Here is a 14,005-nt window from a genome sequence, read left to right on the forward strand (position 1 = left end):
ATTCTAAATTTGTTATTAATATTCACACTTACATTAACACAAGTGTATAGTGTAACGTTTAATAACCTCAACAAAGAAAGTTTTTTTTTTAAGTTTTATTTTTTCAAGTCACAAAAGTGTCAATATTCAGGTCTTGATTGAACTTGTTCTTTTGCCGTTTACAACATTGCATTCATACTAAGGCCAGGTCAGCCGTGACGTGTAAGGTATTCAAAGTCTCCCATTTGACTATTGCTGACATGGCAAAGACCCATTGGTTGTCTAGATATTTAATAGAATGTGGTAGGTCACACTTGATTATCATACATCTATTCTTCCAAAGATGTGATTTTTTTTTTTAATTTTTTTTTTTCGTGTGATACGAGAGACTTTACGAGTTAAAAGTCCCAACCAAGAGCCTCATCCAATTACAAATGGTTGTTTTTTCCTAAGCTTAAAAACGCATATTTTTTGCTCAATTCCCAGAATCTACTCTTTCTCTCTCTATCACAAGAGTGAGAAAGTGAGAACTTACATACCAAAAATCCTTTCTTTGTGGCTACAAACACTTCTTCAAGATTTCCTCTCTTATAAACCACTTCTTCTATCTCTCGACCATTATTTTCAAAACCCCACTTACCCTTTTCCTATCTGGGTTCTCTCTGTCATCAGTTTTGTTTGCATGTGTTATTTAGGGAAACCCATTTGGTCCTATACCACAACGATCGCCATGGAGCAGTAGATTAAGCTCTTTTGTAATATTCCCTCTTGTATTCATTTAGATATGAATAACTCTTCGACCGTAGTTCAAGAGTCCAGTCCAGTCTATGACTTGGTATCCCATTTGGGTCGATTTTCCTTCAGTTCCAGGTTTCGAAGTTTTGGCTCTGATGGGCACTCTTCCTTTTTGTCTAATTTCATGTATTTTGATCCGTTTGGGGATTCTGGCAATGGACAAAGACCCAAGTTTGGTGCTTCATTGGCTTTGAGTAGTAGAGGTAGTTCGAGTATTAGGAAAGCTGTTACTCAGTTTAACAGAGCTATTAGGCTTCACTGTGAGAGAATTCCAATTGGGTTTGCTTCGGTTCGGATTAGTCCTGGTGATAATAACGGTTCTGGGAGTGGAAATGTTGGTGGTGGTGATAATAATAATAATGGCATAATAGAAGAGGGGTGTAGTGTTTTGGAGGATGATGGCTTGGCCTTGAATGGGGCTGAGCCTTTAAAACCGAAGAAAGTTCTTATTTTGATGAGTGATACCGGTGGTGGTCACCGAGCTTCTGCAGAAGCTATAAAGGCAGCTTTTTATGAAGAATACGGAGATGAATACCAGGTTAGTCATTATTATTGTCTTCTCATTTATTGCTTAAAAATTCTGGGAGAGCAATACTGATCTTTACAAGGTCAATCTTCTCTTTTCACTCCATTTCTTTGCTTAGTTACATTTGTAATCTGTTCTTTGTGTTAAGCCTAAAGAGTGTGTGTAACAGGTGTTTGTTACTGATTTGTGGTCCGATCATACTCCTTGGCCGTTTAATCAACTTCCCAGGAGCTATAATTTCTTGGTGAAACACGGGTCATTATGGAAGATGACATATTATGCATCTGCACCCCGAGTTATTCATCAGTCTAATTTTGCTGCAACTTCAACATTTATAGCTCGGTAATGATCGCTTCTGTTTTTATTAGGACTGATCTCATTTGTTGATCTAGTTTTTTTCTCACACTTGTTACTTTCTTTTGTTTACTTGCTTTATCATATTGTTGATTTTATGACACTTGTGTGTGGAACCACTATGTATCTACATGTTTAGAACTGAGCAATATGGGAGTAGGAGATAGACTAGATTGGCTTCTTTTTTATATCTATGTCCCATAATGTGACTGCCATTTTGAATATGCTCGACTCTGATCTGACAGAGTTATGATTTTTATGTTTTAGGGAGGTTGCTAAAGGACTGATGAAGTACCAGCCGGATATTATTATCAGTGTGCATCCTCTAATGCAACATGTACCACTTCGTATCTTGAGGTCAAAGGGTCTACTGGATAAGATCGTTTTTACTACAGTAATCACGGATCTAAGCACTTGCCATCCTACGTGGTTGGTTACGCTTGCACTGTATTCAAATAATTGTCCAATATCAGAGTAGTTTTTAATGTTGTATGTCTTGTTTTCAGGTTTCATAAGCTTGTTACTAGATGTTATTGTCCAACAAATGAGGTAGCAAAGAGGGCACTGAAAGCTGGACTCCAGCCTTCCCAAATCAAGATTTATGGCCTTCCCGTACGACCTTCATTTGTCAAGCCTGTTCGGCCAAAGGTTGGTTGCTAATCAAATTGATTCACTATTTAAGTTTGTTTTATTTTCAAATTATTAGCTTCCTTTCATTCCATCACCTGTGATGTCAAATATGAACATATCCATTCGTGTGCATGCATGTATGTTCATGTCAAATTTAAACATTTTCCTCTTTATCTGACCACTCCATTTGTTTAGATTAGTGAAATTTAATTATGTCTACGCATATTTGATTAATGGCATGTAACTAGGCATGCTTGCCCAGTTGCTTCTTAAAAGTAATGAGAAGAGATTGCATTTTTTTTTATAATAGTTGGTGTTCTTGGATATCTTAAATCTATTTTTCATGTTAGATTTCAATTGTTGAGATGATATAGCTATCTAGTCACTGTTTTTCTTTTTTTGTTCTGTAGTTTGAACTAAAAAGGGATCTGGGGATGGATGAAGATCTTCCTGCTGTGTTGTTAATGGGAGGAGGTGAAGGAATGGGCCCCATTGAATCTACTGCAAAGGCACTTGGGCAGTCATTATATGATGAGGTTCTTGGGGAGCCAATTGGTCAGATACTTGTGATATGTGGTCACAACAAAAAGCTCGCAAACAAACTTCGCTCAATCGAATGGAAAATTCCTGTTGAGGTATTGTTGTATCTCGGGTTAATTTACAGCATGCTTTATACCTTTTGCCCTTTCATGTTCATCTTGCCATTTCTGAATGGGAAAGGATTTTGGCTAGTGACCTACTCATTTGTTGCTAAAACTTTTAATGGAGTTGATCACTATGCACTGTAAATGTTGATTGGCCATGTTACCATGTAGTTGCTCAGAATTGGATTGATATTTTATTCTATATCATGTTGTAGATGGTTGGTGTACTTTAGTAGCATGCATTTTACTTCCATTATAACAAGAATTTATACACAGAAATATAGAAGTTGCTGATACTTATCATTTTTTACAGGTGAAGGGGTTTGTTACTAAGATGGAGGAATGCATGGGAGCTTGTGATTGCATTATTACCAAGGTGAGTTTTGCTTTGAAACATCGACACTCATCATCATCTTCTTAGTTTTTGGCTAATCTAGTTTCGCCTCCTCGAGTGTAGGCGGGTCCAGGGACTATTGCAGAAGCCATGATACGCGGAGTGCCTATCATTTTGAACGATTACATTGCTGGGCAGGTAAAGAAAATCGAGTACTGTTATATGCTCTTTCCTTTTTGTTACAGCTTTCGCAATTTTACAAGTCTTCTTCATCTTGTAACAGGAAGCTGGAAATGTTCCTTATGTGGTTGAAAATGGATTTGGGAAGTACTCTAAATCTCCGAAAGAGATAGCGAAAATTGTTGCTCAATGGTTTGGTCCGAAAGCTAATGAGCTTAAGGAAATGTCTGAAAATGCTCTAAAGCTAGCAAAGCCTGATGCTGTATTTAAGATAGTTCATGATCTTCATGAGCTTGTTAGACAAAGAAGCCTTGTAGCTCAGTATTCATGTACAACATAAATTTACTTTCCATCAATCAATTTTGCAACGAGCCTTTGATGATGATGATGATGCATACACCATTGAGTAAAATAGGTTTTGGTGTTAGTATTAGTCTTAATTTATAAACATGCATTCCTTTGTCTCTACTATCTTCAAGTTAAGAGATGTGCTTTCTTGGAATGCACTCTAGTTAGGTTGTTATATTCAGTTAATAATATGCAAGATAAATGCCTTGATTTGCTTCCCCATATAAAACATGCAAGACAAAAAGTCCACAACTTGCTAATATTATTTTCCTTTAATTTAAAAATAAATAATATCTGATTGTCAGCAGGCTAAACTTGAAAATATTTTCATTCCTACCACCCTCATAATCATATATTATCAAAAGGAAATTTGAGTTTTTATGCTTAATGAGATATACTAATAAAAAAAATGCTAGCATTTCTAATCATTTCAAAAAAATGCCAAATCTTTTGACAATACTCAAAATATCTCTCTCATAATAACTTCCTTTTCTCTCTCCCTCAACTCATTCCTCTCAACTTTCACTAGAAAAAAATTCATGGGTAAAGTAAAATATAAGAGAACTCAATGTAATAGCAAGTATTTTTTACTTATGACACTAAAATACTGCATTTCGAACAGATCTGGGCATAATTTTTGAGTTTTTTTTGCGATTTTTTTTAGATCTGAAACTTTGAAATCTGCAGAAAATCGACATAGTTCGATGGTGCTCGATGTCAGCTCGATGGGGTCTTCAAAATCAAGATTTTCATGAAAAAATCGATGTTGCTCGATAGTGGTGTCCGTTTGGGATGATTTTTTCATGAAAATCTTGATTTTGAAGGCCTCATCGAGCTAGCATTGAGCATCATCGAACCACGTCGATTTTCTGCAGATTTCAAAGTTTCAGATCTGAAAAAAATCGCAAAAAAAACTCAAAAATTATGCTCAGATCTGTTCGAAATACAGTATTTTAGTGTCATAAGTAAGGAATACTTGCTATTACATTGAGTTCTCTTATATTTTACCTTACCCATAGAGTTGAGATGAATGGGTTGAGAGAGAGAGAGGGAAGAGAGAAGAAGAAGTTGAAGGAAAAATTATGAGATAGGTATTTTGGGTATTGTCAAAAGATGCATTTTTTTTTAAATGATTAGAAATGCTAGCATTTTTTTGATTTAGTATATCTCATTAAGCATAAAAACTCAAATTTCCCTTATCAAATGGTTAGGCTTGTAATTTGCTTTTAAAAGTCCTAGTCTCAATATATTGTAGGACTAGAGGAAAAGCCTAATTGTAGCAAGTATAATCTGTTCATATATTGAAAAATTAGTATTTAATGATTTTGTGATAAATCTTTAACAGACACGAAAGTGAAGAGCTTCCAAAAGCACCAAGATCAACAAACAACAAAAATTTAATCGTTGTTTCTTTCATTTTTCATTGAAAATAAAAGAAAGAAAAAAAATGGAAATATCAAATAGGGCATGCACAAATAACTAGGCTATGTTTGGTAGTCTGAGTAGTGTAGACAACAATCTACAACAGAGGACCTAAATACAATCAATCAATAATATGACAACACTACTGTTAATCAAACAAGTCCTAACTCTCAATACTACAAAAGTACAAAACGCATTGTTAAGCCTAGCATTTTCAAGTTCCAGCTCGTGCCTACATTTCTAATATTACATTATTTCACATTGTTATGTGATCAATCACAATTTCAAGTCCCTTCCAAATTCAACAAGCTCCCTTTCTTCTCACTTTTCTCCACATAAAGATTTGGCAGCTTGTAAGGCAAAATAAGTAAGAATGATGTCAGCGCCAGCCCGTCGGAGGCACATCAGTGATTCTAGCATAACCTTCTCTTCGTCGATCATTTTCAGTACTCCTCCGGCCTTGATCATTGCATATTCACCGGATACCTATACACAACAATTATATATAGAAGAAAACATGTCAAGAGTTTTCTGTGTAAGCTTAAAATATGCTTATTCCTTGGCTGATTAACACTAAATTCCCATGCAACAGAAAGCCAAAATGGTATTTTCCAAATGTAAGTACTGTTTTTTTTTACATTTATTTTCTATCTTCTGACAAGTGAAACAAGTGAAAGTAAGCCAATACTATTCTGAAGGATTTGTTTCGCAAGCATAATAGATTCTTGCCTACTTAAATTACCTGATATGCAGCAATAGGTAAAGAAGAGTTATCTCTGAGTAGTCTTATAATATCTAAATAAGGCAGACCGGGTTTCACCTGTAATAAAAGTTTAGGTAATGTGAGAACGAATGAAGTTTCTTAGTATGTTCAATAATCCACAACAAAGAATACCCACCAACAGAATATCAGCTCCTTCAGCCTCATCTTCACGGGTCTCAACTAAAGCTTCTCTATAATTTGCTGGGTTCATCTGATAACTTCGGTTTTGAAAGCCACATATCAGAAAAGAAGTCAGCATTCGATGTATCAAGTTAACGTAACTTGTCATTTAAATCAACTGTGAAAAATGCATACGTCTTTTTGTCACCAAATCGTGGATTTGAGTCTAGTGCTTCCCGAAATGGACCATAAAATGAACTTGCATACCTGTTATGGACAAGGAAAACAAGTTGGTAAAACGGATCGTGTAAATAAATCTACCTTCAATATGAATATAAAAGAATATTAACCATAGACACACGACTGGTTTGTCGAACAAAAACAAGATTTAGTGGGTCATTAAACTGTAATTTGTTTAAAGAGACAAACACAAAGGTTCATAGAATGGAATCAGGGAAGGGAGAAACATATGCATTGAAACTGAGGAACCAAAGGGTAGGGCAAAGGAGGGAGTCCAGCTTAATCAGTGACACAAAAATGTAAGTTCTAGTTTGGGAAAACAAAAACAGTGGTAAGAATAAAAATATTACTTTGCTGTGTAGGACATGATAGAAACGTGATGAAAGCCTTCAGCATCGAGAGCAGATCGAATTGCTCCAACACGACCGTCCATCATGTCACTAGGACTGACAACATCTGCTCCAGCTCGAGCCTGTTATTTGAAGTGAAAAAGAGGCAAAGCAAACCTGGTTAGGTCATAGTAGTAGCAAATGCATAATGCATTAGTGACACAGATGTCATAGCAATACATATTGTAATCACAAGCAAAAACACAGTTCCAATTCAGAAGTCCAGGAAATTGGCATGGATGCAGATAATAAGAATAAGAATAAGGTTAATGGTAAATTACACACTTAAATGACTGAAGCAATAATTAACAAAGATGGCAGAAATAATGCAACCATCAATTACCTGGGCTACAGCTTGTTTGCACAATTGATGTACAGTCTCATCATTCAATATTACTCCTGCAGTGGATCAAGTTTCAGTTTTGCATCAGCAACTAGAAAGTCTTCTATCTAAATGAAATCACCTATTCTAGGAAACGCATTGGCTTGAAATCTTAATAAACATTTAAATTTGATGGTAATTGTTAGAAAAATCATTCATATACTTTTCCTTGAAATAAATAACAAAAAGAATGATAGAAAATCATAAAGCATTACTGTGCCTCACCATCTTCCCTAACGATACCATCATGCCCATCGGATGAGTAGGGATCTAAAGCAACATCAGTGTAGATTACCTGCAAAAAGGTGGACAGAACAATTTATAAAATGATCTATTAATCAAAATTATTCACAATATTCTTAAGAACTCATCACCCTAAAAACTATTATAGGTATGGTGACTTACAAGATCAGGGAACTTGTCCTTGAGCAACCGGATTGACCGCGGCACTAAACCATTCTCATTGTAAGCTTCATCTCCTGTTGGAGTCTGTACGAGACAACCCAATTATACTATGTCATCATATAGAACATGAGATTAACATACAGAATCAAAGTAAGAACCTTTAAACCATCTGGAACTTTGGGGAAAAGCACAATACTATTAACACCAACATCCCGGGCCTTCGAAACCTGCTCAACCAAATAGACACTTATATTGTTACATCGTAGTGTGCAGGAAATCGAAAACAAACAATGAGAAATCATGTTCTAAATACCTTTATAATAAGATGTTCACTTACTCTAAAGAAATGTGATATTTTTTTTTAAACAAGCTCCCTGCCTAAGCCTACAATATTTGGGGACCAGAAAACAGTAGCAATTGCTATATAAGTACCTAGGAGGGACTTGAACCTCAAACCTTGTGGGAGTAAACCACATGCCTAGTCATTTATGCTACCCCTCTTAGGTGAAATATGACATTTAATAGCGATATCAAGTTTACAGAACTACTAAAGCACCAAATACTTCTTTATTGCAAAATACTCATAATATCTCATCTCTATATATCGTTCCCAAAAGGAGCTTCATTTTTGGTATTTTTCTCACTCAGTTACTTTACGGAAGAGAATTTTACAGTTGGGTTCATAGAAAGTACTGATAATTAGTCTCAAAGCCAATCGATTTTGGTAATCCTCTTCAACAGGCCAAACAGGCAAACCATTGGACTACTACCAATAATCTATAAACAACACTTAAGTATGAAACAGTAGGAGATGAGTCATGAATCCAAATCATTTAAACTATACATAATTATGAAACCAAATATAGTATCACCTCTTCCACAAGTCCATGTCTCCAACCAAGCCTATAACATCCAGGCATAGCTCCAATAGGTGTATCCTCCTCACCTGAAAAGTTTTGCAAACTATCAATAGACTCTCATACAATGCAAATTGATAAAACTCCCTCATATAAATCACACATACAGCATCTGAAGTAGAAAAGAGCAAACTAGCAAAAACAAACAGCAGAAGTAATGCAAAACCTTCATGAATAAATAGTGGGTAGACAAAATTCGCAGGGGATAATGTAGTTTCCTGAAATGCTGCTCTAAATGCAGGCGATTTCCTGTTCCGACGAGGACGCCTATTTATTGGCTGACAAAAAATAAATCAAGCTCAAACTATTAAAACTTGATGCATCCATTGAAAAAAACAAAAGGACAATCCCAACAACGTTAACGAATTCTTAGTAGAACATTTGAGTATCTAAATTCAACAAGCTAATCAATTTTTAAAAAATTGGCCTTTCAGAAATGATTAATGCTCCATGTCTAACAAATTATCATTCTGATTTAACATTGTATTACTTGTTGATACTTGACATTTTTCCTCCACTAAACTCTTTGTCACCGAAGCTAACACACCATTAAAGTTACTTTTTCAAAATAAATTATCATGATACATACAGCATTTTTAGAAATGAGTAATGCTCTATGCCTCCATATCTAACAAACTATCATTAAAGCACAGCTTAGCTGATTTAACATTGTGTTATTGTTAACACTTAACTTTTTTCCTCTACTAAAACTAACACACCATTAAAGGTACTTTTCTAAAATAAATTATCATGATATATGCAGCATTTTCCTTCAGAAACTCATCAGCAAGTGATATTATTAGGAATTAGTAAAGATGATCAGAGTGGCAACAGAATACTATTAATACAAAGTCATAATAACTAGAATCTAGCAAAACTACAACTCACAAGCGTAGAAACCACAGGAGTTCCAGCTGGTGCCGCCGGCTTCGGAGGCACAGGCGGCGCAACAGGAGCATTCCCGGCCACAACAGCAGCTTCGCATTCAGCATCACTCAAACCCAACTTCTTGAACGGTCCGCTATGCGTTTCGCTAGCTCGCACCACAAATCGACGATTGGTCTTCGCTTTAATCGCTACAGAATTAAAGCTTCTCACACTAACCAAAGGTCGAAGACCGACGTAGCTTTGGCAATCCAAACCCTTGATTGCTCCCACATTAGTGGGCACATTAAGAATCGTCGTCGACGACGCCATTAATTAACCCAAAACACAAACTCTAAACCAAAAAAACCGTTATTTTGGTTGGTTTAGTGTGTGTTTGGATGGCGAGAAAGAGAAAAGGAAAATAAAGATGTTAGTTTTAGAGAGAGAAGCGATTATGTATGGGATGAAGGAGATAGGAGAGAGCCAATCGGAGATAGGAGGAAGAAGATGACAGACGTCTTTGGATCGGATTCTATTGGGTCCCACCTAAGGACTCACACCAACTCTTCAAACGACATTTTTTTTGTTTCAATGTCAAACGACATGTCGTTTTCATAAACTTGTTTAAATTTTTTTCTCTTATTATAATGCAAGTATGAAACAAAGGATAGAAAAATAATTTGTATTAAATTACTTAAAAAAATAATATTTGACAAACTTTTTAATAATAATATTGTAAATATTTGAATAATTCTATTTTTTAAGCATATATAAAGTTATATAAAATCAACTTTCAAAACAAAATAAAATAAAATAAAATTATTTAATTTTTTTTACTTACTTAGTAAGTAAATTCTTCAAGAACTTATACTTATATATTTACCGAATAATAAATAACATTAATTCATTTTTTTTTAAATAATTAGCTTCTGGTTTTACTTTATTTTTAATTTAGACCAAATTAGGCGAGTCTAATTCGAACGTGACATTGTGCTTTCTTTGACAAAAAAAATTATAAGTAATTAAGCATATACTAAGGTATAAAACTCTGACTTTATTATTGGTAGGTAGGTGTGGTTGATAATATTTTTGGGAAATTTCCTGGATTAATATTTATAAAGTTCATTTTGTTGCACTTTAATCTTAATCTAAATTTTTTGGCGCAAAAATCTCTATCGTTACACATTTGGTGCGGATATTCATCCCTCAACCATTAAGTATATAAAGCGGTACACGTGGCAGCACCCGATTGATAGCAAAATTCACATTTGAGAAATTTGCAGCATAAATACCTATGTAGTTTATTTTGTTGCACTTTAATGTCTAACTAAATATTCTGTTGCCAAAAAATTAACAAAATAATTTATTTACCTCAAAAAATTACTAAAATCTAATTAACAAATTATTGATCTTAAAAAAAATTAAAATTCATCTTAAAAATTGATTAAATTCTTAGTTTTTTAAAGATAATTTTTTTGTTATTTTTGTTTTAACTAACATTTCAATAAGTTGTTAATTAAAATCCAACAATAAAAAATTACTAAAACTAATTATCAAATTATTGAAATGTTAATTAAAACAAAAATAATAAAAAATGCATCTTAAAAATTTATTAAAATCTTAGTTTTGTGTAGATGAATTGTTTTTGTTTTAATTAACATTTCAATAATTTGTTAATTATATTTAAATAATTTTTTGAGGTGAAAAAATTATTTTATTTTATTTTTGGCAACAAAATATTTACTTAGGCATTAAAGTGCAACAAAATGAGCTACGTAGATATTTATGCCACAAATTTCTCAAAAGTGAATTTTGCCGCCAATTAGGTGCTGCCACGTGTACTGTTTGACACACTTAACGGTTGAGGGATCAACGCTCGCACCAAGTGTGTAACGGCAGGGATTTTTGCCGCCAAAAAATTTACATAGGGATTTAAGTGCAACAAAATAAACTACATAGGGATTAATACCGCAAATTTCCCTAATATTATATTACATAATTATAAAAAATATAAAAAAAAAAAATTAAACCCTTTGGACACATTACATGATGCATAATGTGTGTCAATCAGTTTTGTCTAATATTACTAAAATATTTTTGTGGGTTTATATCTGTTGACCCTCGTTTTGGTCAACTGATACGGAGTCAAATACTTGATGTGATGGAAGGTGTTGAAATAGATCTAATGGAAAGAACAGTAAACGACACGACAAATTATAGTGGTTCGGCCCCACGAATCGGTAATGACCTACGTCCACTTAAGCTATTATTGCTATTAATTCTCAAATGAGTGATCAAAGAACTAGGGTTCTCTGAGTTTCACAGACCTTAGAGAGATGAATCATACAATCGTAAGATAATAGCTCTAATTATCTTGTAAAGTATAAACTTAAATTAGCCAAAAGTCCCTTCCTTGAATTATTTCCCTCTATTTATAGGCTCAAGGAGGATTACACGAATTAGTTACAGATATTCTTTCCTAAATAATTGGATCATCGTGGATCATGGGAGATAATCTCGGATATGATTATAATTGTACAAGATTATCTCAAAATATATGGAGTATACGATCAGGTTGGTCATATATAAAATTCGAATGTTACGTCAGGGGAATCTCACTGGTCGATGGTCGAACAAAACTTCTGCCAGGTGTCAGCCACGTGTTAAAAACGCGTGCCACGTCACACATGCCTGCTTTTTGGATAACATTTGCCCCCCAAGTTTATTTATTACGACCAGCAATAAATGAACTTTAAAGAAAACGACTATTCGATTACCCCACCAAATCTGTCAGAGTAGTTCGTGCCTTCTTGGAAAAAGTGACCTACCCCTGTCTAATCATGCCTTTTCGGTTCCCAAGCAATCCATTGACGGCTATCACTCTTCCCCATGCTTTGAAAAGAGGAAACTTATGATTACCTCTTTTTTCATGCTGCAGACGAAATATATAGCTTCTAGAACTTCTTTTTTCTTTTTACGCAAGCTATTTTCTTATCAAGAAACCCTAAGTCAGAACCTCTACTTTCTCTGAAGATCATCTTTCGACGTTCCAGGGACTAGCCGTTCGTCCACCTACACTCGGGATTTCTTCAAAGCTTCATAATCTTCGCTTCGGTAAGTTTCAGAACTTTTCTACTCTTTATTTTTGTTGTGCATGCCGATGTAAATTAACTGTTTAGGTTCTAATATTGTCTGCATTCCTGGGTAGAAATGCATGAAAATAGGGGATTTATAGAGTGATGTTAGATAGGATGGTGTATCTTTGTCATTTAGGAGTTATGAATCAGTTTGATAGTCGAGATCATAAATTTAGGACGTAAAATCGAAGTAAAAATTTGATTTTTATGCTAGTTGAAAATCTGAGTTTTTCCCGCCCTTACTGAAGTTGAAAAAGCTTTTTCAGAAAAGAAAAAAAAAACTTTTTACTTTCACCTTTTGATCTGTTTTTCAAACTTGTTCGCATGGAAAAGTTAGTTTTTTGCTAGAATGCTGTTGTATAAAAGTTTGACTTTTATACACGACCAGTGTTATTCTAATCAACTTTCTAGACTTTCCATCCTCACCTCCCCATTTTTCTGTCCGCAGATTTTAATGCCAGATTTGTGGGGAGGTGAGAGGCCGATCGAAGATGATCTTCTTGCGCAACTACTTGAAGGCGAAGAACAGCCTGCCCAGCGCATTCACGAGATTTCGTTCTCTAGACTCTCTCCTTCCAGACCTCAACCATCTTTAGCCAGAATTGGTCGTGTCAAACCCACTGCCCAAAAGAAAAAGCATGAACACACTGCAAACCCTTCAACTCAGCCTCATTCGCAGGCTAGGGTTCCCTCGACCAGTGGTCGAGAAAACATTGTCCCAGACCCCCTTATCCAGGTTAGGTCTCACCCTCGACATTCAATTCTTCTTGATGTCGAGTGGTATCTTTCTCCACTTAGCCAAGTAACCCCCAGGATGCTTGCTAATTACCTCAGGAAGTATAGCCTCACTGGGGTAACTCTCAAAATCCCCACTGCGGATGAGAGTGCTAATTTTCCTGGAGGCGTTTACAGCGCCTGGTCGAGGTATCACATAGAGGCTGGGGCTATCCTTCCTCTTCATCCATTCTTCCAGGGGGTGGCGAACTACTTTGGTGTCGCCCCTTTCCAATTACACCCAATGGATATAGAATGCTTGTTGCACTCTATATCCTTTATAAACATAAAAATTGCCCAGAGCCTACCCCCCACGAGGTCAATTATCCCTTTGACCTTAAATCCAACCCCCAACAGTCTGGTACGGGTTCTTTCATTTTTTTCACCAGGAGACCACCCGAACCTTTCTGAGTGAAACCACCCACATCTCCAACGTGGGCAAATACAGTCAGGAGTATTTCCTCACGCCTGACATGGTTGTGAATCACCTGGCCTTCCCTCAAGGAGGTACATGCCTTTTTCCACTGGTCTCTGTTTTTACTCAGCAAATTTCCCTGTATTTTTCTGAATTAACTTGTGCTTTTCAGGCCCATGGTTACGACCAGACCCAACACCAGACATGGTGTTGAGGTCTGCCATGTTGGCCAGAATGACAGATGCTGAGAAGAGCGTCAAGTCTCTGGTCACCGAGGCTAACTTGAGGCTGTCTGGCCTCCTGCCCCTCACCAGGATATGAGGGAACCCGCGGCGGTAAGTGCCACTGTCCAGGGAAATCCCGAGCAGCAACCACTAGCGTCTC

General features: G+C 35.7%; 2 protein-coding genes across 2 annotated transcripts; one reads left to right on the plus strand and one right to left on the minus strand.

Moving 5' to 3' along the window:
• Nucleotides 1-379: 379 nt before the first annotated feature.
• On the plus strand, nucleotides 380-4,000 carry LOC133803436 (monogalactosyldiacylglycerol synthase, chloroplastic). The gene is made up of 8 exons (XM_062241484.1): nucleotides 380-1,312; nucleotides 1,470-1,642; nucleotides 1,922-2,083; nucleotides 2,161-2,302; nucleotides 2,695-2,919; nucleotides 3,242-3,304; nucleotides 3,386-3,460; nucleotides 3,546-4,000. Exons 1-8 carry the CDS (start codon nucleotides 764-766, stop codon nucleotides 3,780-3,782), a joined length of 1,626 nt encoding a protein of 541 aa, XP_062097468.1. The 5' UTR covers nucleotides 380-763; the 3' UTR covers nucleotides 3,783-4,000.
• Nucleotides 4,001-5,530: 1,530 nt separating this feature from the next.
• Nucleotides 5,531-9,779, minus strand: LOC133803437 (delta-aminolevulinic acid dehydratase, chloroplastic). The gene is made up of 12 exons (XM_062241486.1): nucleotides 9,317-9,779; nucleotides 8,595-8,706; nucleotides 8,384-8,457; nucleotides 7,670-7,738; nucleotides 7,512-7,595; nucleotides 7,332-7,401; nucleotides 7,068-7,123; nucleotides 6,686-6,807; nucleotides 6,291-6,362; nucleotides 6,112-6,193; nucleotides 5,955-6,032; nucleotides 5,531-5,698 (listed from the first exon to the last, which is right to left on the minus strand). Exons 1-12 carry the CDS (start codon nucleotides 9,623-9,625, stop codon nucleotides 5,534-5,536), a joined length of 1,293 nt encoding a protein of 430 aa, XP_062097470.1. The 5' UTR covers nucleotides 9,626-9,779; the 3' UTR covers nucleotides 5,531-5,533.
• Between the last annotated feature and the right edge of the window lie 4,226 nt (nucleotides 9,780-14,005).

This window comes from Humulus lupulus, chromosome X (assembly GCF_963169125.1).
Source record: "Humulus lupulus chromosome X, drHumLupu1.1, whole genome shotgun sequence".
Lineage (NCBI taxonomy): Eukaryota > Viridiplantae > Streptophyta > Magnoliopsida > Rosales > Cannabaceae > Humulus > Humulus lupulus.